Here is a 24,702-nt window from a genome sequence, read left to right on the forward strand (position 1 = left end):
CAAATATAAAGTAAAGTAATTACCTATTTTTTTTCAGGCGGGGCTTAACGTCCAACTACCAATTAGATGTCGTAAACCCCGGGGGACGGAAGCTCATACTTTACTATAAACAATTTTTTTCTAACAAATAAAAATTAGTCATAAGCGGGATTCGAACCAGTGATCTTTCATACACAAAGCCACGCTCTTGACCACTAGACCAACACCCGTCCCTAATCAAATAACAATAAAACATTCATTAAAACTGTCCGGTAGGACAGTTGTATAAGGATTGATCGTCAAAAAGTGCACGAAAAAGCGTAACGTTAAAAAACACCCAACTTTGACAATTTTTTTCTCTTTTTCTATAAAAGATAAAATTCCCAAATTTTCTTTAAAATATAGGGCAAACCCTCCTTTATAACTGTAATTTTTTTGCAACCCCCCAGACCTAATAGATTTTGAGAAAAAAGTTGCCGAAAATGAGCAAAAACGGCATTTTCAGAAATTGTTGTTGTTCTTCTTCTTCTTGTTGTTGTTGTTGTTGTTGTTGTTGTTGTTGTTGTTGTTACCTTTTTTGTAAACTACGTAGCGCCTAAACGCGAGAACCGATTTTCATGAATGAGGTGACATTCGATTCGGAATTTTATGTAGATGTGCCTTTTGGGGGTCTCGACGCTGTACACCGAATTAGAGAGGAGTTAGCCCCCTTTATGTAAGGCCCCCTTCAAAATTATTATTACTAATTACTCTGTAAATCTTAGCCCGATTTTGATAAAATTTGGTAGGATGATAGAGTTAGGGCTCCCCTACGTAACATTAAAGCGGCGATCTGCTCTTACACTAGTTAAGGGGAAGTATAGCAATCGTTTCAAATTATCGACAAGTGAACTGATTTTCATGAATGAAGTGTCATTCGAATCGAAATTTTGTACAGATTTGCACTTTAAAAGTCTCGTCGCTACGCCTCATATGGAGGGGAGAGTGTCCCCACCCAAGTAAGGCCGTTTCTAAAACTATTATTACCAATATTTCTATAACGCTTTGTCCGATTTTGATAAAATTTAGCACGAAGAAGTGATTAAAGCTCCTCTACATGGTTGTGAAGTGCCATCATGCTCTTACACCTACTAAGAGGAAGTACTGAAATCGTTAAAATTATCAATGGGTGAACCTATTTACATTAATGAATTGTCGTTCGATTCAAAATCTTTGCCTCTTTGCCTTTTAGGGAGAAGTACTGTAATCGCCCGTTTATTTTTCTTACTCCTCTTAAAAGGAAGGTCTGAAATCGCAGTTTAAATTTGCTTTTTACGTACAAATACCTTCCTATTTTATATAAAAAGGCTTTCTCAAAAAAATTGTTATTGAGGATGGTTTGGGGACCGCAACTATAATCATTCTTTAAAAAGATCTCTCCAGTGGTAGTTACGGTTCCTACTTAACACCTTATCAGGTTATAATGTTAGAATTGCTTATTCCAAATTTAAAAAAAAACAGTAAAGCAGATATGTAACTTAGCAAAATAGACAAAAATGAAAATCTATCCAAAACGTACAAAAATCTCCTTAACAAAAACTTACAGTTTAAAAAGTTAAGTGTAAGGGTTGATTAAACGCCAAAAGGTACACAAATCAGCAAGTACCCAACATTTCATTCAAGCTTAGTTGATATAATTTAAGTGATTTTGCTGCATTAACTTTTCCTTCACATTTTTTAGAATTTATTAGATGTCACAGAACCTTATGCTGGCCATTTTCATCTACAAAAAATTTGTTCAAGTAGCACTGTAGATTGACTGTAATATCTATTAATCTATAATAATCAAACTATTAATTACAGGTTAAAAAGAAAACGTTATAAAAAATAAAAAAAATTACGAGGCTACAAAATTTAAAAACTTTTTTAAAAAAATGCTTACACCAACATACATCAATGATTTCGATTATTTTATTTTTAATAAAAATCGTCTGTTTAAGTTCATTCTTCGATTAAAGTAATTGTTACTTTATGTAGTAGTCAAACGTTTATAATAATAGGTAATAATTATCTGGCTTTATAGAAAATAATATAGTTTTCTTCAATCACACTCTCAATGTAGCTGTTCTTCTCACAATGTTATATATATGTTATGTAATATAAAATAAATAAGTATTGCATACTTTTAGGACAGATAATTATTCCAGTATTTTACTGTAAGTAAAATTAAATTACAATTGAGAAATGAATAATTGTTGAATAATCTACTTGTTATTAACTGTGTGTTATTTGTGCTCACGAATATTTCGGTTAGACGAATTCAAGTCTGAAATATTGTTTTAAATCCTCCGTGATTCAAATTTAAACAGTAGCCGACTCTAACTTTGTCTTTTTCTACTTTAACATGCATGTATAAGATGTGACAACTTCAGAATAAAGGGCATATTAAAGATAAATCAGAAGAATAATAATTATTTGGAATAGAGTTAAAATAAAGTACCTATTTAAAAACGAAGATATACATTTTATCATAAGTATAACCAAATAATATTATGAACGAACTGGCCAGCATAAGGGTCTGTGACATCTAATAAATTCTAAAAAATGTGAAGGAAAAATTAATGCAGTAGAATTACTTAAATATTAATGAAGTTGGGTACTTGCTGATTTGTGTACCTTTTGGCGTTTAATCAACCCTTATACTTAACTTTTTAAACTGTAAATTTTTGTTAAGGAGATTAAAAAAACGTTTCAACACCTTTCTTTAATGAAAACCAGAAAATTCTAGTTAAAGTCATGTAAATGTTACCACCAAATACGTTTTTTTCCCCCCGGAAATGGCTGCTAGAATTTTCTCTTTAAACTTGGAATGCCAACTGTACGCACAAAAGGCGCCAACTTTGTGCGCGTGTGGTGATAGGGGGGGTGAGCATTGTAAGCTAGAACTATTTGAGTTTGAATGCTCTACACTCTCCCAAACTGGCCCTAGACCAAGACACTAATTGAGAAATTTGTAGCAAACAATAGAGTTACAATAACGCCAGGGATTTTAGTAGCGTAACTTGTCTGAATGGAGGTCCACTCTACCACTAATTCTATGAATCATGGATTGCCCTGCCCCACCCCAAAACCGCTGGCTTGAATAGAGTTAAATGGATATTCTATTTGACAGAGGAGGTAAACGAGAGAGAGTTGGCCACTTTCTCTGTTCACCAAGCTAGGGGTGAGTGGCCGTCACAAAATGGGCGTCACCACTACCACCAGCAACTCGGCTAATATTCACCAAGTTTACTAGACAAGCAACCTTTTTGCAATAGCACACCCAAAAACACGGAAATCAGTGTAGTAAGTGTCCGGTAAACTAATTTGGGCCTGGCATCTTTACAGTAGTTCGCAAAACTTACTATCGTAAGAAAAGTTTCTTCACTTACAGTAAGGGTTCGAAATACCCAGTTTTCTTGGCTCACTTACCTCCTAAAAAAAAAGTTTTGAACCTAAATCAAATTTAACTCCCATAAAATTGTACTTAGTTACATTTAGATAAGATAGAGTGTTTATGATTGGTCGTGTTGCAGTACCGCCGGATATTGAAGACTCACTAAGCAGCTCAGATGTCATCACACGAGAAGGCTCTAACATCACTCTGTCTTGCAAAGCGACCGGCTCGCCCGAACCGACCATAAAATGGCGGCGCGATGACGGCAGCGATATCAACCTTAACAAGACGTACTCAGGTAGCCTAGTCTTTTTGTTGTTAATCGTTAGGATGCAGGTATTTAAAACTCGCAGTCCGAAAATTCTCAATTAAGATGTTCCCCAATAACCAATTTTGATTTGGAGCTTGAAGCTAAAAGCTCAGTTCTACTGCTAATTAAGTCTTAAGTAATTTTAATAAATTGATGGACAACCATATTGATCCTTGGCCCCAGTTTACTGTATACCGATTTGTGAATAAGTAATGATAAAAAAATTGAGAGCTTGTTAATTGTCATGGGGGCATAAACTATTAACTGCCAGTGGTTCCCAACCACAGTAATGTGGAAGGAATCGGATTGGCTAATAATGTAGCGGAGGAAACGAGCGCCTTCCTTCACCTGACTACAACCTAAAGCCTAGGTTGAAAATACTTTTAGTAGTTGAAGAAGAACAGCGCCCGAAAGCAGTAAAAGTAATAAAGATAATGAATCTTTATAATAAATATGTACAATAAATACAGAAATGAAGTGTCATTGTATAATACATAATAACCTTCATAACAATAGCATGGGGAAAGCTTAAGATTTGAAGGATAAGAATGCAGGGAAAAAGGAAGGAAAGACCTGCAGCTAGTGTGGAAAGTTAGAGAAGGATGTGTTTTAGTCTTTTGTGTCTGTAGGGTATAGAAGGGGATCAGCAGGAGGCTCTGTCGCGGCAGAGTGGATTAGGATGACAGTCTAGGATGGAAAGGAGTTTCAGCAGACGATTTTGGATATAGAAGTGTACGGGGGGTAATGGATGCAGTCTCGTGGAGTGAGTCAATTTTAGTGCGTCGAGGAGAGTCGGTCGCTAAATCTGAGAAATTTGTCCTTAGTTTCTACTCCAGGCGGAGCTGGCGTAGAGCAACATCGGGCCTAATGACTACTTTGTAGAAGAGCAGTTTGTTGGTCCACAGTCATTTTGGAGTCACGTGAGAGTAGAGGAAATAATAGTCGTGTAGTCCAGTTTGCCTGAGTTTACTTTGTCCTGAACGTGTGTAGTGAAAGTCAGTTTGTTAGTCCAAAGTTAGGCCTAGGTACTTAACGTGGGTAGACCACGGGATCAGTGAATTATTATGTCTAATTTGTCGATTAAAAGAGGGTCAGCGTTTAGTGAAGAGTATAGCGTTAATCTTATCGTGGTTTATTTTAATTTTCCACTTAGTGCAGAATTTGGTTAGTCTGTCCGGTAGCAAGAGTAAGTCTGTGTTGGTGATGGTGTCCATTCTCCAAGATGATGTGTACAAAGCCACGTGATCACCGTACAAGGCAAGATACTCATGAAAAGACTTCATCTCTGCTATATCTCTTAAATGATAGATGATTCCACCGTATGAATTTCGAAGCGCAACCGACAAGCGAACATCTAACAACTTGCTGGCGCCAGAGATTTTCAACTGTTTTCTGGACTGCTGGACGAGGTCTTCGCACTGATGAAGACCAGCGTAAAATCGCGCGTTTACGTCCGAGGAATTCTTTACCATGTATGCACTTATATTTTTTTACAGTAAATGAATTTGAAGGACGCACTTTAGAACTGACTCGAATCAGTCGGCTGGACATGGGAGCGTACCTGTGCATCGCATCCAACGGGGTTCCGCCCTCTGTCAGCAAACGCATCAGAGTTAGCGTAGACTGTAAGTAGCATTTTTTTTCTCTGAAAACTCGAGTGCACTTAACGTTAACTATTATTACAGCTAATCCTTAGGCTTTCAGATTATACCTGTATTGCTCATGATAAGACCTATGCAATTTAAAAAGCTAAACTAAGCTAAATCCAAAAATTTAGACGATTGTCAGTCACTGTTCTTAAATGCTTCTTCTAAACCTAGGTGATTTGCGTTTCATTCATTGCGATAAAAAAAAGTGCATCTATTTTGATAAAGCCGATATAAAGTTATGCCATTTAATTTCGAAACTAACAGGGCGTCATTCATTTTGAGCTGGTTACTGACTGATGCAAGCGAAGAATTCTACTTCACTCGGCTATAAATATTTTGGTTTAAAACCTATCACTCTTTGGTTACGTAATGGCTGTGAGGTAAGAGATGTAATGGTTTGGAACGAATAGAAATTTGAGGATTAGACTATATTTTATAATATGCACAAATGGGCTAATTATGAATAATAGTAACTTAATAGGGACTGATGATTGAAGCATTAGAATAATTCATTTGATAACAGCAAGAGCTGGTAATGCGGCTTGTCGAGTTGTTGATTCTTGATGTGATTTAGCATTCTTCCCCTCACAAGCATGGTGGAATGCTTCCCCCATTCTTTAATACTACACTGCTGTGATTGTAGTATACTTAGCTTACACAATTTAGAAGCAATTTGAAGCTTCCCATCAAGATGACCAAAAAAAAATACCGCGTTAAACATTGTCAGTATCCGAAAATTTGAATTTTGCGCTTTTTCCTAACTCAGCTCGTAGCTTAGAATTGGCACCCTCTTGTTGCCACCATTTTTCGCCCCATGGTGCTTTAAATTGGTGTGAACACCCCCAGTATCTTCTGTTACCGTAGTTTACGTAAATCAATGTGTGTGAATCTTACCATTTGAACTAAGAAGTAGATTACTTCCGTATTATACACGTTACTCTAAAACTGGGGTGTCAAACTCAATTAAAACCACAGGCCACTTGGTGCAACAGGCAAGATTCACGCCGGACCACAACATATTTACAAATTTTTCCTAGTTTTCCAATATCTTGGATTCAGAGACTGAGAACAGACAATCTTCATTAAGGCAGATAGATGTTTATCCAGTCAATCTTGATCTGTATGCCGTTATTTAATTTCATAGACGGTTATAGTCTATAGTTGCTCACACAAGGAAGTACTCCAAAAAAAATAACACAAAATTTGTACATTAAACATTTTTGGATATTTCTAACCTAAATAAGAATATATTTGGGGAATTCCTATTTCGTCTTTTAAAAAGCCGAATCATTCTGGGATTCCACTGAGATTGGCAGGACATATGGCTTCCAAAAGTCGCTGGAACTAAGTCAGTGCGTTTATACAATAAGTTTATACAATGACTTTATATATTTCGTTATGAAGCTTATTAGATGAGTAAATAAGCTGTTTTTAAACTATTATTTGAAAAACCCGCAGATTTTATCATATTACAGCACTAATAATGCATCAAAATTATAACAATTATTCTTGTTCACTATTTCGTTTGTCGGAATATCTCAAAACCTATATTGATAACACAATTTCAGTGAATTTGTCAGGCTAGCAATACTTGCTCATGCTGGCAGTGAGAAAAAGTAGAAATGTATTCTAGCAGAGTGTGTTGGTATGAATGATTAGCTTAGTTAGCTAGTGTGTGTGTGTGTGTGTGTGTGTGTATAGATGTCCTCGTGGCTGCCATAAAGGTACAAATCACAGCGGAGACTGCACGATCTAATTTGTCATGCAGACATGCTTCATGCATATCAAGTCCCGTTGCTACCGTTTCCACAGTTCGACGTCGATTTAAATTACGCCCTTTTTTTTCTCTCTCATTTCCTGTTTGTATTCTAATCTTACATAGCAATGATTGGTGGTACTTAGATGGATAGATCAAGAGATCCTCAGGGCAGAGGCGTAGCCCCACTCAAAAAATTTACCACTCTTCCGATAATAGTTATTATATACATAGAAATATTGGTGATGTAAAATTCCAAAAAAATAACTGGTTCCTTACATTGTCAGGTTTCTTTTTGAATTCTTACCTCTCTTAGAACTTTTATAAGTTGAAGCAAGCATGATGACATAACTCCTGAAGAATCCCACTAAAATTCTCTCAGAAACATGTTTAAATCAAAGTAATAGGCTTAAAAAAAACACATCATATCAAAGTTTAAATGTAAACTTATTGGCGAAACCCTAAAAAAATTACATAAAACTCGAAATGGCCATCATGAGGTCATCGACGCCAAGTCTGCAAGCAAGTAAGGTTCTCATGAGGAAAGAGAACGAATTAAAGAATAGTAATGTGAAGCTTCAATTTTGTATGGTATTTTATGTATTTGCTTTGGGCTTTTTGTCTGAGACAAAGAGTATATTTTAGTTCTTGTGGATTTTGAAGTTGGAGACACAATAACTGGACAAAAGTGATTTATTTACTATTATTCTTAATGTTTGGTATTAGAACGCTTGTATTAAGGAAAGAACTTTTCAATCATGTATACAGGGTGTACACGGAAGAGTGGTCGAAACTTCAGGAGGTGATTCAGCAGCTGAAATGCAACCAAAAAATTTTCTATTCACTTTGGCCCGATTCTCAATAGTGTCCAAGATATTTGCATTTTTTTACTTTTCCGTCGATATTACGCGTTTTTCACCACAAAAATGGCCGTAACTTTTTTGTCCTTTATCCTACAACAAATCTGCTTATTCCGAACGAAAGAGCATTAAATTTCCTATAAATCTGCTTAGCTCAGAGCCTCAAAACGTTTCTTATAAACAATGCAATGTTTACTTTAATGTCTAAAAAAAATTCCTTCTCGATGATTTCTGTTAAAATTTCCAACTGTATTTTTTCAATGATTAATGAATGAAGGAGTCACCCAATTACAGGAAAAGTTGTGCATTTATTGAGCTTCAAGACCATATGGATGTTTTTTGGTTTTTAATAAAACCCTATCCCGAACAGAGAGGGTGTAAATGCAGAAAACTGGGATGTTTGCGTAACCTACTTTTCACTGATATCAAATTATTAATTCAAAGTATGCCAATTTTTGGAGAAGGAACAAAAAAAAAAGTAACCATTTTAGTTTTAAACAATTATTATTTAATAAAACGGCCTTGAGGCCGCCCTAGTTGAACCTAAGGTATGTCAATTTTCTTATTTGTTTACTAAACTTCGTTTTAAGCGTTTTTCAAGCAGTTTTTTGTATCTGTTTTTACAGTCTATCGGTTTTAGTCAAGTATAGGAGGTTTTCATGTAAGTTGTTTGTCCAGATAAAGGCCAAGATATTTTATTTGATTCACAGTGCGGACAGAGATATTGTTGAGAAAGGAATTTTTGTCTATGTAGGCGCTAAAAATTTGGATTTCTGTTCTTGCAAACATATTAACAACGGCTGAATGCTATCAGTGATGTACACATTACCTGAGTGTAACTGGACCAGTTAAAAGGTATTCAAATTAAGGTGGAGCTCAACTTTTTAGCAAAATGTTCTCTTTTTTTACGTTAATTATACGTAGTTTCACCTCAATACAATGCTTAACCATTTCAGTGGGTGTTCTATATATACCTGTTTCAGTGATACTTCTTCTAAAAGCCATGATTAAAACTGATTAAAATTTAAAATTCCAGATAGTAAAATATTTGCTAATCTCATTAAACATTTTCTGGAACATGTCGGGATTAGAACTGAAGAGCACAATGTCGTCGGCTTAATAATAGACATCCAACATTAATTTAGTCAGTATTGATCACCGTCACCAATATATTCCAGCAATTCATTAACATATTAAGGAAAATAGAGGAAAGGTGTTTGGAGGCACCCCTGCTTTAGATCTTGAGTTTCAAAGCTCTATACTGTAGACTTCATTTCCTTTTAGAATCCTTCCAAAAATTTTAATAACTTTAAACGCTTAAAAATACAATATTAAAGGTCTACCTGAACCAGTCTTTCTTTCCTAGGTAGATAGATACTAGCAGGGCGCCTTCGAAGGCCTACGCCACCGCGACCCCAAGGATCTATTGTGACTTCCACTACTGTAGAGCTCGCCCTCCAGACCCGTCCTTTTAATCAGACTCTTAATTCTGGAGAGCGGCTGTCAGGCCTTGGTTTTTTCCTCCCCGAGAAGTAACATCCTTAGTCCCCTCGCACTGACACAACACGTGTAGTGCCGTTTCCTCCTCCTCTTTCTGACAGAACCTACATGCGATGCATGTGCTTCCTGAGCCTGCAGAGTAACCAGTTAATAGGCCTACAATTATCCTAGTAACTACACGGCCTTGACGGATTAAATATGCAGTCAGCTTTGGTCAATTATTCCTAGTCTAATAATCTTGGCAGCACAGAACCTAATTGCAGCTAGATCAGCCTGAAAGATTGTAGCTAGTTTGCCTAGGCTAACCGAAAAGCTATATTTCAGTTTAGCGCTGTACACTTCCCTTCTTTCCTAGCTTGTATTCCAAATTCTAAAAATGTTTTTCATCAACGTTGTTCTGATCGTTCATTTACTACCTATTGGTTTTAAATTTTACTCTTTTCATCGACTAAAGAACTTATTACCCTTCACCAATAATATCTTAGAATCACTAAAATCTCGTATTGTACATGCAAGATTGAATTATCAGAAGTTGAATTATCAAAGATAATGCTGTGTTCTTTACACTTATTTGAGATTACCACTATACTTCTTATTTTACATTACATCCACACAAATATATAATTTTTATTTGGATTATTTATCTTAAAAAATTGTTTTAGGAGAGTTCTATAGAAAGATGGAAGTGGACTTCTTTTTGAACATTTCATTGTTCTGTTATACAAATGTTAGTTGAAATAGGATGAAAAAATAATTGCCATTTCAGTCGTGATACATTTACGAGGGTCGTTTGAAAAGTCCGTGCAAAAATAAAAACTACTTACTTTTTTGGGGTAAACCTTTTTTATTTTTCAACATAGTCTCCTTTTAGGCTTATACACTTCGTCCAACGCTGCTCTAGTTTGTTGATCCCTTCCGAATAATAGGATTTCTCCAAGTCTGAAAAATAGCCATTCGTTTCTGCAATCACCTCCTCGTTTGAATAAAATCTTTTTCCCGCCAGCCATTTCTTCATATTGGGGAACAAATATTAGTCCGAGGGCGCCAAGTCTGAAGAATAGGGGGGATGTGAAACGAGTTGGAACCCTATTTCCATTAATTTTGCGACCACAACTGCTGAGGTGTGAGCTGGTGCGTTGTCGTGATGGAAAAGGACTTTTTTGTGGGCCAATCGAGGGCGTTTTTCTTGCAGCTCGGTTTTCAAACGCTCCAATAACGATGAATAATATGCACCTGTAATAGTTTTACCCTTTTCCAGATAATCGATAAGGATTATTCCTTGCGAATCCCAAAAGACAGTCGCCATAATCTTTCCGGCCGAAGGAACGGTCTTTGCCTTTTTTGGCGCAGATTCCCCCTTGGTAATCCATTGTTTAGATTGTTCTTTGGTCTCAGGAGTGTAGTGATGTATCCATGTTTCATCCACAGTGACGAAACGACGCTTAAAGTCCTGCGGATTCTTCTGGAACAGCTGCAAACCGATCTTGCAACACTTCACACGATTTCGTTTTTGGTCAAGCGTGAGCAATCGCGGCACCCATCTTGCGGATAGCTTTGTCATGTCCAAATGTTGATGCAAAATATTATGTACCCGTTCATTCGAGATGCCCACAGCACTAGCAATCTCACGCACCTTCACTATTCTGTCATCCATAACCATATCATGGATTTTATCAATGATTTCTGGAGTAGTAACCTCAACAGGGCGTCCAGGACGTTCAGCGTCACTTGTGCCCATATGGCCACTCCGAAAATTTTGAAACCACTTATAAACTGTTCTAATCGAAGGTGCAGAGTCACCATAATGTTTATCAAGCTTCTCTTTAGTCTCCTGAGGCGTTTTGCCTTTCATAAAGTAGTGTTTAATCAACACACGAAATTCTTTTTCGTCCATTTTTTGAAAATCACTCGACTTCCTCGATTCAAACGAATGCCAAACACAAAGAAATAGACCGATCTGGCTGAAACTTGGTGTGTGTTCTTCCAAGAGATGCTACTAACTAAACATAACCTCGATACGCGCCAGTAGTGCTATCTCTCTGACTTTGCACGGACTTTTCAAACGACCCTCGTATTCTGCCGAGCTTTCGACCTAGGGACTAGGTCATCTTCAGGGCTGTGGAACATGTTTACAGATTGTTAACAATGATTCAATTTACAAAAATTATTTACATATTTTATAAAGTAATATTTTTACATTACAGGGTTGGTTATGTCTTCTGTCTTGTCTGTTCATGGATTGAGTGTGATCGGTCTGTGTTTGTGATATGTGTTAGGTTGTGTGGGTGTCAGTGTTGCCAATTGTCAAGTATTTTGTAGTAAGTTTGCGTATATGTTGTTTAAATTGTTCGTGTCTGTTTTGAAATTTAAACTGTTTTCTGTTTTAGATATGTATATCATTTCTAGCTCTTTCGTTTTTTGTGTGTTGGTTTCTGATTTAAGTATCTTTGGGAAATCGAAAGTGTGATGATTTTCTGTGCTGTGTAAGGAAAGTGCTGTGGTGTTCTTTTTTAGTTTAGGAGAGTTTCGCCTATATATTTTTTGTGACAGTCTTTACATTCAATTTCGTATATAAGATTTGATTGTCTTTTTCAGTCTGGTCTTTTAACTTCGAAAAAAAATTGTCTTTTTAAGTTGTTGGTGTTTTTTTGTAGTGATTATTGTGAAGATGACCTAGTCCCTAGGTCGAAAGCTCGGCAGAATAAATGTATCACGACTGAAATGGCAATTATTTTTTCATCCTATTGAAACTATGAATCAGTTACCAAAAAGAATGAACAACAGTTAGTTTAAATTGAAGTATGTTTTAAAAAACAGAGTCTGAAGAAAAGTAAGTTAAAAGGTTGGGATTTATCTCGCTTACGACTCCAGCGTTTTTTTTTGTCCCAACTAGAGATACTATTTTGGACCACAAATACACCACAAACACACAGATATTTGCGGTCGAAATGCGGTAGTTACGCTCAACTATAAAACAGAAGTTGCAAGTTTTTGGTGCTAGGCTTGTCTTGCAAGAAGTATAGAGAAAGGGTTGTTAAGTTGCAAGCTGCTTGTCCCGGCGCTGGGGAGATGGAGGGGATTCCATTCATCCTGTGTGGGAGGGCGCCACGGGCCCCTAGATCTACCACGGCTACATTTATATCCCCTATTGAATGGGCAGACAATGGCGGTCCCGCTCATTAATAATAATTATAGACCATAAAAGAGTTAGTTCCTCTACCATCCCAGCATCTAGAACAGTCTTGTTCCTTAATATCAGTTAAATACCTCATACCTCCCCATCTCATACCTCCGGCGGCGTTTTCACCACAAACCTCTCTCTCTAAGGGTAAAAAGCGAAGCAAATACGTCATTTAAAGTAACGTCTACCAAGTGATACTGGAGGATGGTAGTTCTCATTTCTGCGAGTTACAGACAAAACCATCTCCAGGCAAGGATGCCACCCACTTATATTCAAGGCATTCTGACAACATTTTCTTCTTATAGTAATCTTTCTCCAAAGCCCACCTATAGTTTGCCGCTGAATAGAATTTTGTGAAAGGCCAATTGTAGCCAGCAATCAGCATCTAAAAAAACAAATCACCAGATTCTAAAGTAAGCGTTTAAAATCACTATTTTTGGTAGTGCGGGGAATCACATATCTCGCAAGTTTCTTTTAAAACTAAAGGTTAATCAATTACTGAATTACTTAAATAAACGAAAGACCTGAATATTTTTAAAAAATGTTTTACATGAAAGTTGAGTAAGTAATGCACTAAATGTGTAAAAAGAAAATCTCCTCATTTACATGCATATCGTGAAAAACTAAACGCTTAAATTGTCGTTTGATTTTGCTTTGACAGTTGTCGCATCATATCTACAGTTTCAGCTGAAACCCGGCAAATACTACACTACTTGGATTGTAAATTTTTACGCAATTTCATCAAATTATAGCTTCGACTATTTTCTTCAGATATTTTATAACAAAAATCTTTTATCAGAAGGAACAACTATCCGGGCGAAATACGTCTTTAAAGTTTTGCGATATTCCATTCAACACACTTGCACAAACCCTTGTGCTAATAAATATGTATTCCTATTTTGAGGACAATAGAATACTAGGGAAAAAGCAGTTACTTTTATCTGAAACATTGTCCCAGAAAAATACTAGTTTATGGGGTTACTATAAAAACATTGATATTCCTTTAAAGTGCCAAGTCATTACAATGTACGGCTCTACCACCAGCTGCAAGGTGCATTAAAATAATTGTTAGAAAATTAAAATTTCTAAAAGAAACCACAGGTTAACCACAAGAGAGGCTTTACAGAATAGATTTTGTTTGAATTATTATTATTTTGTCATTTTTCTGGCACAAACGCTTTAGTCTAAAGATGAGCTATAACTACATATCATTAACCTAATCTGTAGTTTTTCAAACAAGTTTTTTTTGAAAAAAAATTACGTTTTTGGGAGATCTCTATGGAATCCGGTGAAATTCTATTTCAAAATTTGGACCCTTGCAATGTTTCCTCTTACTAGGAGTTAGGGGAAAAAACAAACCAAAATGTAATATCCCTCATCGCCTCCCAAACTTTTTTGCTAAGGAATTAAAAGTGATAAGGCTATAAGATTAAAAGACTATACGAAGATTAAATAAAATATCAATGTCGTGAAAATTACCAATGTAATAGGTAAGGTGTACCTCGGAGTAGAGGTCGAAACTTTGGGAGGTGATTCAGCAGTAACAAAAAAATATTCTATTCACTTTGGCCCGATTCTCAATAGTGTCCAAGATATTTGCATTTTTTTACTTTTCCGTCGATATTACGCGTTTTCCACCATAAAAATGGCCGTAACTTTTCTACCCTTTATCCTACAACAAATCTGCTTATTCCAAACGAAAGAGCATTAAATTTTCTATAAATTTGCTCAATACAGAGCCTCAAAACGTTTCTAATAAACAATGAAATTTTTACTTTAATGTCTAAAAAAAATTCGTTCTCGATGATTTCTTTCAACTGCATTTTTTTAATGATTATTGAATCAAGGAGTCATCCAATTGCAGGAAAATTTGTGCATTCATTGAGCTTTAAGACCATATGGATGTTTTTGTTTTTAATAAAACCCTACCCCGAACAGAGGGGTGTAAATGCAGAAAACTGGGATGATGCGTAACCAACATTTCACTACTAATTTACTCAAATGTCAATTTTTGGAGAAGGAACAAAAAGAAAAGTAACCATTTTAGTTTTGAACAATTATTATTTAATAAAACGGAAGCAGCAATGATACACAGTAGAGGAATTTCGGCTAGAATCTTTGTATTGAAAGTCGAAAAATTGGTAAATTTGACCCCATACACATACACACTACTGTTTACTTCTATAATACAGCTGCAGATAATGAGCTGAATTGATTGGGAGTACTAGGTAGTCCACTTAGGTGTAATTGTAGCGTCAGATATTTCCAAACTTATTAAAATTGTATTAAATTTAAATTGGCCAGCAAAGCGTTTAAAAAAAAAGCGATCATGCTGCTAAAATATTCAACAGGCATTAGTGTTGGGGGGGCCAAGCACATTCTCTGCGCGAATTTTTTTTAGCTAAAAAAAAAAAACACAGAACAAAACATGGATTCCAGGTGATGACCTGAAGCGCCTCAGCTGACGTCGCGACATCACAAAGCCATTTCGCCGGCTACAATTTTAATTTAGATTCATTTAGCACTTGATCGGTGTTTAGCGCGGCGATTATCCCGTTCGTATCATTTTCTCTTCTCTGCAAAAGTCTAGTTTAACAACAGTCGTTTTCTCTCTAAACGCCACTAAAATGAATTTACACAGTTTTCACATTTGAGTGATTGCTATATATACGAGGGTCGTTTGAAAAGTCCGTGCAAAAATAAAAACTACTTAATTTTTTGGGGTAAACCTTTTTTATTTTTCAACATAGTCTCCTTTTAGGCTTATACACTTCGTCCAACGCTGCTCTAGTTTGTTGATCTTTTCCGAATAATAGGATTTGTCCAAGTCTGAAAAATAGCCATTCGTTTCTGCAATCACCTCCTCGTTTGAATAAAATCTTTTTCCCGCCAGCCATTTCTTTATATTGGGGAACAAATAGTAGTCCGAGGGAGCCAAGTCTGGAGAATAGGGGGGATGTGAAACGAGTTGGAACCCTATTTCCATTAATTTTGCGACCACAACTGCTGAGGTGTGAGCTGGTGCGTTGTCGTGATGGAAAAGGACTTTTTTGTGGGCCAATCGTGGGCGTTTTTCTTGCAGCTCGGTTTTCAAACGGTCCAATAACGATGAATAATATGCACCTGTAATAGTTTTACCCTTTTCCAGTTAGTCGATGAGGATTATTCCTTGCGAATCCCAAAAGACAGTCGCCATAATCTTTCCGGCCGAAGGAACGGTCTTTGCCTTTTTTGGCGCAGATTCCCCCTTGGTAACCCATTGTTTAGATTGTTCTTTGGTCTCAGGAGTGTAGTGATGTATCCATGTTTCATCCACAGTGACGAAACGACGCTTAAAGTCCTGCGGATTCTTCTGGAACAGCTGCAAACCGTCCTTGCAACACTTCACACGATTTCGTTTTTGGTCAAGCGTGAGCAATCGCGGCACCCATCTTGCGGATAGCTTTGTCATGTCCAAATGTTGATGCAAAATATTATGTACCCCTTCATTCGAGATGCCCACAGCACTAGCAATCTCACGCACCTTCACTCTTCTGTCATCCATCACCATATCATGGATTTTATCAATGATTTCTGGAGTAGTAACAGGGCGTCCAGAACGTTCAGCGTCACTTGTGCCCATATGGCCACTCCGAAAATTTTGAAAACACTTATAAACTGTTCTAATCGAAGGTGCAGAGTCACCATAATGTTTATCAAGCTTCTCTTTAGTCTCCTGAGGCGTTTTGCCATTCATAAAGTAGTGTTTAATCAACACACGAAATTCTTTTTCGTCCATTTTTTGAAAACCACTCGACTTCCTCGATTCAAACGAATGCCAAACACAAAGAAATAGACCGATCTGGCTGAAACTTGGTGTGTGTTCTTCCAAGAGATGCTACTAACTAAACATAACCTCGATACGCGCCAGTGGTGCTATCTCTCTGACTTTGCACGGACTTTTCAAACGACCCTCGTACTTATATCTGCATCGTGTTTACAAATTATAAAGAAAATTACTTATGCTTTTTTTACCGAGAAAATAAAATGAAAATCACACGACCTTTCTGTTACTACAGTTACGTAATTAAATTTTTCTTCAAATTCATAATTTGCGTTAAAAAGATCTTTAACCAGTTAAGCGCGCAAACAAAATCTCTTTTACGGTGCGTTCGACGTGTATACTCATTTTGCAAAATATAAAATTGCCATTAACTACAAAAAACTCGAAATTGTAATAAAATATAATAAGCAATATTATTTGGTGGGATGTTTCCTTTATCTTACCGATAGAACTGCCAAGTATTTTATACGGAGGAAGGAGGAATCAGCCAAATGACAAGTGGTTGGTATACATGTTTGGTTTCCGCATTAGAGATTGGGGGAATTACGCATACAAATACGTGGTCTGTAAATTAAGTATTGAGACTGATTTTTTTAAAAAATGTTTATTCAAAAAGAATTACAATTCTATATTGTCACCTTCAAAATAACTTCCTTCTGAAGCCACACAGCGCTGGAGACGTTTCTTCCACTCCTCATAGCAGTGCTCGAACTCCGATACTGGAATAGCCTTCAGCTGGTCGTTTACAACCGTTTGAATGTTTTCGACTGCCCCCAAAATGAGTTCCCTTGAGGTGATTTTTCAACTTCGGGAAGAGAAAAAAGTCGCAAGGACTCAAGTCAGGCGAATATGGAGGCTGAGGAGCCACAGGAATGTTTTTACTGGACAAAAACTCTGGGCTCTTGACAAAACACTATCTCCGTTGGCCTGCTTAGAGTTTCCGTTGTACTGTGCCCAAGTCTGAAGCCCAACTCATTTTGGGACAGTCGAAAACATTCAAACGGCTGTAACCGACCAGCTGAAGGCCATTCCAGTATAGGAGTTCGAGCACTGCTATGAGGAGTGGAAGAAACGTCTCCAGCGCTGTGTGGCATCAGAAGCAAGTTATTTTGAAGGTGACAATATAGAATTGTAATTCTTTTTGAATAAAAAAATTTAAAAAAATCTGTCTCATTACTTAATTTACAGACCTCGTAGAAGCTCTCAACCCTTGAGCAATGCCGTTTTTTACCTTAGATAGTGGTTCAAACCTTATTGATTTCATTTTGCACAGAATTCCAAAGCTCTTTTCTTCCTTGTAAAAGCTCTTGGCGTCCCTTAGTTAAACTAGAGGCAATGCATACGTGAAGCGGTGCAAGATTTTGGAATGAGCACAGAATGCTCTGGTAATCTCAAGCCCCAGAGAGATTGCAGAAAATGTCGCTTGCCGTGACTATTACGACGTTGTAAACTTTTGGTTGGTTTTGCCCTGCGTTCGACGTGTATATACGTCATTGTCTGTTTTTAATTACGCACACTGTGGGTTTTTTTTTAAAACTAAATTCCACGTTTAACTGGAAATAATGATAGAAATAATAACATTTTTCCAATGAAGGGAATGCTAGAAGCAACTAGAACAGCCATCTAACTGATCTTGAAGAATGATTTATCCGTATTTTGAGAACTGCAGATTACTCGGGAAAAAAAACAAATACTTTTATCTGCAACTTTGTCTCAGAAAACAAAGCTGATTTTTGGGGGTGCCCAAAAACATTTATACCCTTTTAAAGTGCTAAGTCAATACAATGCACGGCTCTGCCAGAGCCTATAAGATTAAACCAGCTGTAAGCTACGTATTCAACCAAGACAGAATCAAACTGTATTCATTTACAGCCACCTCTATAGTCAACCTAATTTAGGTAATTCTATTAATATAATCTTTCTATTATAATTTCTAGTTCCGCCAATGTTGTGGATACCACACCAATTAGTTGGCGCACCAATTGGTTTCAATGTTACGTTAGAGTGTTTCACAGAAGCACATCCTAATTCGTTGAATTACTGGACACGAGAGGATGGCCAGATGATCTACGAAGGCAAGAAGTACCATATACAGTCCAGATCTCTTGAGGTATCCTTGCTTAAAGATAAGACTATTGGGTGAAGGAGGTTTATTAATTTTTTCAAAGCCATTTAACGTTAAAAGTGTCACATTATATGGTTAAGCTTGTTAAATTATTTACTAGTTTTCGTCGATAATATGCGATCCTAAAGATCTAGTGTGTCGCTACTAATGCCAGGGATTTGACTTCTATACCTCCTAAAATATAATACCAGATCCAAGTTCCTAAGTTTAACTGCTATTCCAGCTCCTGATAAGTATTCCGACTTCTAGACTATGCCAGAAATCTTCCTTTCCTATAAACAAAGATGTCCTGCATCGACAGCTTAATTGTGCACTCACTAGATACGCACTTCAGGCCTTATTCCAGGCTTGTAAATTAACACAATAATCGTTCATCGATTGGGACTGTTCATTTTCAGTCTATAAAACTAATGATACAAATTACTCTTAACAATACATTATCAAGAAGTAAGTCTAAGGATTGGAGTGCTGTTAGTTCTCTTGAAATTATTTTTTGTACATTCAATTGTAAACTTATTTATAAAAAATGGTATCATAAAATTAACTAAAACCATTAAGAAACTTTTCTATCATGTCTCGCTAAAACGATTTTATTTATCATGTGGTTACGAGGAACTCAGAAAATGGTAGGTACATCCTTTGGGCGGCATTTTTGGTGAACAGTTTCAGCCATATTGCTATCAGGGTGACCCCTCACGAGAAGGCGACTGATATTACTCCACAAATTTAGTAAATTCTGTTTCTGATTCATCTGTATCAGCCAGTTCTTTTTTTGCCAGTCATTAGCTTCTTCGACTGTTTTCATTTGAGACAACAGTGTCAACAGAGTTCTAAGAGATGACCAAGGTTGTAGATAGGATCTAGAAAATATTCCAGGTCTTTGAAATCTAATTTTGTACTGAGCAATACGAGGTGTGGCTATTAAATAACGACACTATTGCTGTAAAACATTTTATTTGTAAATTTATACATATTTAGTTATTATCACCTTCAATATACACCCCTCCCCTATCCCTATAACGCTCCATGCGGATTTACCATTGTTCGAAACAGTGCTGGAAGTCTTTTTCTGTGAGCTCCTGCATGACGCGTGCCGCTTTTTCTTTCACAGCTTCAACGGACTGGAATCGTGTTCCTTTTAATGCAGATTTGATTTTGGGGAACAGATAAAAGTCACATGGGGCCAGGTCAGGCGAATAAAGCGCGGATGGCTTAAAACTAGAATGTTGTACTTGGCTAGAAACGTCTTGACAGACAATGCAGTGTGAGCCGGCGCGTTGTCTTGATGGAAAACCCATGACTTGTTCTTCCACAAATCGGGTCGTTTTTTCCTTACTCTTTGCACGAAGTTGAGCAAGCACCTCACGGTAGTAATGTTGATTAATTATAATCGATGATTTCATCCGTTTTGGACGTGGAATGGCGAACCGGGCGGTCATCATCTCCGACGTCTTCACGGCCATCTTGGAAACGCTTGAACCACTCAAAAACTCGCGCACGTGATTAACATTCATCGCCATAAATTTCTTTTAATAAAAGATAAGTTTCAGTAGCGGTTTTACCAAGTTTTGATGTGAAATTTCACGACAACTCGTTGCTCTACTACATGTGTAGTGTCATGTTTTCGGCAAAACGAAACTAACACCTCTTTACACAAACGCGGTTCCGGTCAGACAGATTTCTCTACAAGCAAGTGAGACGCTGCAATTGAAAGAGTAGGCTTTACGCTGCACAGCTGTCGGTCGTTAGGATTTAGCGCATGCATAGTTCTTCTGTAAGAGCATCAGTCTCGTTATTTAATAGCCACACCTTGTAGTATTACAGTCAGCTTCATTGGTACACATAGAAGCCAATCAAGGCCTTCAGCTTCTTTAGCTGTCTTAAATTTTCCTAGTAAATAACGATTAGCTCCACGAGGAACTCGTATTGGAGATTTCCCTCTTACAAGTGATCCCACATAATTATTACACAAAACCCGTCCCTGTTCAGACTTTTAAATTAGCCTCTGACACAGTGCAGGAGGAGGTTTATCGAGAACTGAGCATTTTAATGCATAATATTCTGATAAGTCTCAAGTATCAGTCCGAGTAGAGGCCTGGCAACATTCTTCCAATCACCTGGAACTTACGACTGACAATTTTCTTTTAAACAACATCAAGAATTTAAAGTTTCGTAGCTGACCAATAATCTCCAATTAGAAGTTTTGTGAACTTAGTATCTATTCAGATATAAAAGAAGTAAACCCAAGCAAGCGTCGCTGTAGTTATTTTGTGCGAGTAAAAATATTTTTCTGCATACATTTAAATGCAAATTAATGTGGCGTTAACGTTAACTGGCATCATTATAAAAAAAAAACAATAATAATAATAACAGAAATAATAATACTTTTATTTTTTGGTATTTGTGTATGTTTGGTTTGTAGGTACCATACAAAACCCAAATGATGTTAACAATAATCCGTTTAAGACCTCAAGATTTTGGGACATACAAATGTGTAGCGAAGAACCCACGAGGTGAAACTGACGGCACAATCAGATTGTACGGTGAGTAGTATTTTATATAAGTGAAACTTTGGTCTTCTTGATAAAAATCAGCGGACATGGTCCATCTGGTTCTAATGTTTATTATAGCTGGAAATCTTGGTGACGACAGGTTTAGATTTTGAAATAAATAAATAAATATATAGTATTTTATACGAATGCAAAATGTTTCTAAATAGAACGGTACCCTTGTTATTTGGCTCTGAAGCTCTGTTGTGCTGTCAAATTGTACTCAGTTGAACTTGAAGGCGGCTGTCTTGATTGTTTGGATTGTTATTTGATTTCTGTGTATGCCCGTGATTCGAGATCCACAGCTAAAGACCATAATTTTGAGTAGAAAGTCCAAAAATGCTGAGTCAAAGATTCAGATAGGTTCATTGTTTAATTTGTTTTACGTTTAAATTGAATGTTTTTTTACGACAGATGAGGGTATGCTACTGTAATCATAATGAAAAGTCCATGGCCACAATGTGGTACACTAATAAATCAAGGGCCTTACTTAAATATTAAATATTAACTTCTGCCAAAAAGAATTGTATTCTTAAAAATTGTATTCGCGATCAAGAAGAAACGGTACAGAATAAGAGATTTATTTAAAACGTTTGAAAATTGGCCAGTGAACAAGCTCGTTGAAACAAATAAAATCAAAACTACACCCTGTAAAATGATGATGTCATTGAAATCCAAGTAAAGAGCGAGTTTTAGCTAGGATCTCTGAGGCAATTAGGCGCCTGAAGACTTCTTTTTATTTTCTTTTTTCTGGTGCATTACCTACCTTCAGGCAGTATTCTCTTGTTACAGATAAAACCTGACCTGAGAGTGCTGTTGGAAAAACGCTAGGAAGATAAAAAATCGATGGATATTCAGGTGGATTCGAACCCAGGAACTCTGCGTAGGGGTCCAGTGCATTAACCAAAGATTTAATTTCGTCCCATGTTTTTTCTAAATTTTAAAATTTCATTATAGAAAGAAACCAAAAGCAAGAAGAACTTAATACTTTTCAATTTAAAGTACCTTGATGCACTCTTTTAAATTGGCAGTTTCTTTGCTCTATCATTATAAAAAAGATGGGTTGTTCGTGAAGCGAACTAAACATGAACACATTCATGTCTTCATAAATTAAATTTGTGTCCTCTCTGAGCACCTTTGTGGATTTAAAGACGGGACTAGAAGATGGTAGACTATAGAGGGTCATGAGTTTTCTCGTATAGCAGCAGCTTGCGGCGATACTTTTTGAAAAACCAAAACGGGGCTTGATGGGTTTTTAAATAATGGTTCCAAAACAATGAAAGTATTAGTTTTGAAATAATGGTTTATAGTGCTTCTATAATTTATGCCCAACTGTTATGAATGGATTTGAGAAACCATCAAAGTCGATGGACCCCTGGCTGCGGGTTGAGCTGGTGCATTTCTTCCGGAAATTTTGTTAGTAAAAAGTAAAGTAATTGCCTACTTTTTTCAGGCGGGGCTTAACGTCCAACTACCAATTAGGTGTCGTGGATGGAGGCGACTAGCAAACATACTTTACTGTAAATTTCTTTTATTAACCTTTAAATAAAATCCAAGGCCTAAAGACCAGGAATCGAACCCAGTACCACAATGGATATTAGCTTTGCAGGTCTCGCCTCTCACCGCTCGGCTACCGTGGCCCCTAATTTTGTTTGTAAATCAAATACTTGAGGTTTTTTTCTTAAAACTATGCCATCAATCTTCTAAAAATTTCTGTTGGTGTTTATTACGTATTTATTCTAAAATAATCAAAACACCATCAAGGCGGTCGCCATTAAAATCGCCAGATTTAATCAACAGAGTACTTATCTGCACATAGAGCTCACCATCAAGTCATGATCAGAGTTAATCAGAAGATATGTTTCGAAACTTATTTGGATCCGAATGCGATGCGGCCATTAGACTGTCTTCACCAAACCGGCCATAGAATGCTCTCATGAACTTACTAGTTGTGTATATAATATTGATCTATTTATTTTTATTTCTAATTTTTTATTTCATTTTCATTTACACTGTCTCACAATGTAGTAAAGCACAATTTTTTGGGAAGAATTTTTGAAAAATCCAAAAAATTTTTTAAGAAGAGGTCTTACCAGAAGAGTGTGAACCGCATTGCGGTAAATTTGCTTAACTATTTCAAACAGGGTACACTTCTTGCATGAATCTAATGTCTATAGAATATGCCATCTCTGGTAATAAAAAAGTTGCAGTCGGTTTTTGGTTAGTAAATCAGAGAAGATAGTCGGACAGCATTGGAGATCAGATTCTCTAGGGAAAGTTGGTCTGGCGCTGATCTAGCCAATATTTGGATGGTAACTCAAGCTCTGTTTGTGCAGGCTTAACAGAGTTTTACAATAAAAGTCTGTTTCAGAATTAATGAGACAGACAAGATAAGCTGTTTGATTCCTGCATAAGCTCACCTGTTTTCAGGTTTCTTCTGACTGCATTCGATGGGGTTTCTTTTCTTTGTCATTCTTAGAGTGTCGAGTAGCCTTCGGGAGAAACAACTGGATGAGTTCATCAAGTATATGGACCACTTCCAGGCTGAGATTCGACTGTTATTCTCTGTTTGTTTTATACAAAAAAACAGGCTACACTAAAAGCCCTGTATCATCCTCCTGTCTTTATCTAAAATTTATTAGCTATCATTTCCAAAAAAAAAAAAAGAAAAAGAAAAAAAAATTGAACAAAACTATTTAAGCATGTTTTTACCAGTTCAAAAAGGCACCAGGTCATAACGAGGAATTTGGGGAAATTGGACAGCTTTAGGCTAAATTAGGCGATTCTATTCCTTCTATTTGGTCCCAACTTTGCTGTTGGCGTGATTCTGGCATTGTCTAGCTTGCAGGTCATGGACAGCATCCGTCCCTGTTTCTCTTAGGCTAGAAACACAGTGGAGCGGCGAGCAAAGCGGCGAAAACAAACGAAAGTTAACATATGGGACCGCGCATAGTAGGGAGCAAAGCGAAGATAGAGCAACGCGTTGTGACATGTTTGATTTCTTCGCTCTCATCGCGCTCAATTTTCAAAAGGTTAAAATGGATATTGCTGCATTTATTGGTGTAGTTTTTCTTTAAATAAACCTCTGTGTGTCCAAAAGGATCTTCTACATCTCAACCGATTTGTGTTGGATAAGGAATGGGACAGGATTAATGGGGTTAACATTGAAATTCGTCCTTTTCTTGATTAACATGCCTTCAACACTGGTTAAATGTCGAAATAGACATTCGAAAATACGCATAAAACTTGCCAGGATGCTTCCGAAGTTGTTGGTACAAGTGATGGGATTCACCATGTTCATGTATAGTCCTGTTTATATCAAGGAACACTGCAGCCTCCTGCTTCTAAGCTGCTGTAAATACACAAATTTTCAAAGAAGAATTTTTCGTTTAGAAATAATTCCTCCATCTTGTCTCGTCGAAAGGAGAAACGCGACTAAACTCGGTCACTATGTGCATGCGACTCTTTGCTCGCTGCTCGTCAGTCTTTTTGATTTGAAGCAGCTATCATTGCCGCTTTGCTCGATGCTCCGCCTTATGTTTCCCAGCCTTAAGG

The 24,702-nt window shown here is 36.9% G+C and overlaps 1 protein-coding gene across 2 annotated transcripts in view; it reads left to right on the plus strand.

The window, feature by feature from the left end:
• Positions 1–24,702, plus strand: part of LOC141459147 (lachesin-like) — a 242,292-nt gene that overhangs the window by 204,504 nt on the left and 13,086 nt on the right. For both annotated transcript variants that reach the window (XM_074137819.1, XM_074137820.1), the window contains exons 5-8: positions 3,534–3,692; positions 5,201–5,329; positions 18,411–18,583; positions 21,021–21,141. In XM_074137819.1, coding sequence (XP_073993920.1) covers positions 3,534–3,692; positions 5,201–5,329; positions 18,411–18,583; positions 21,021–21,141 — 582 coding nt within the window. The remainder of the gene's footprint in view (positions 1–3,533; positions 3,693–5,200; positions 5,330–18,410; positions 18,584–21,020; positions 21,142–24,702) is intronic.

The sequence above is a fragment of the Rhodnius prolixus genome, unplaced genomic scaffold (assembly GCF_049639745.1).
Source record: "Rhodnius prolixus isolate KJV_2025 unplaced genomic scaffold, Rpr scaffold_11, whole genome shotgun sequence".
NCBI classification, from domain to species: Eukaryota; Metazoa; Arthropoda; class Insecta; order Hemiptera; family Reduviidae; genus Rhodnius; species Rhodnius prolixus.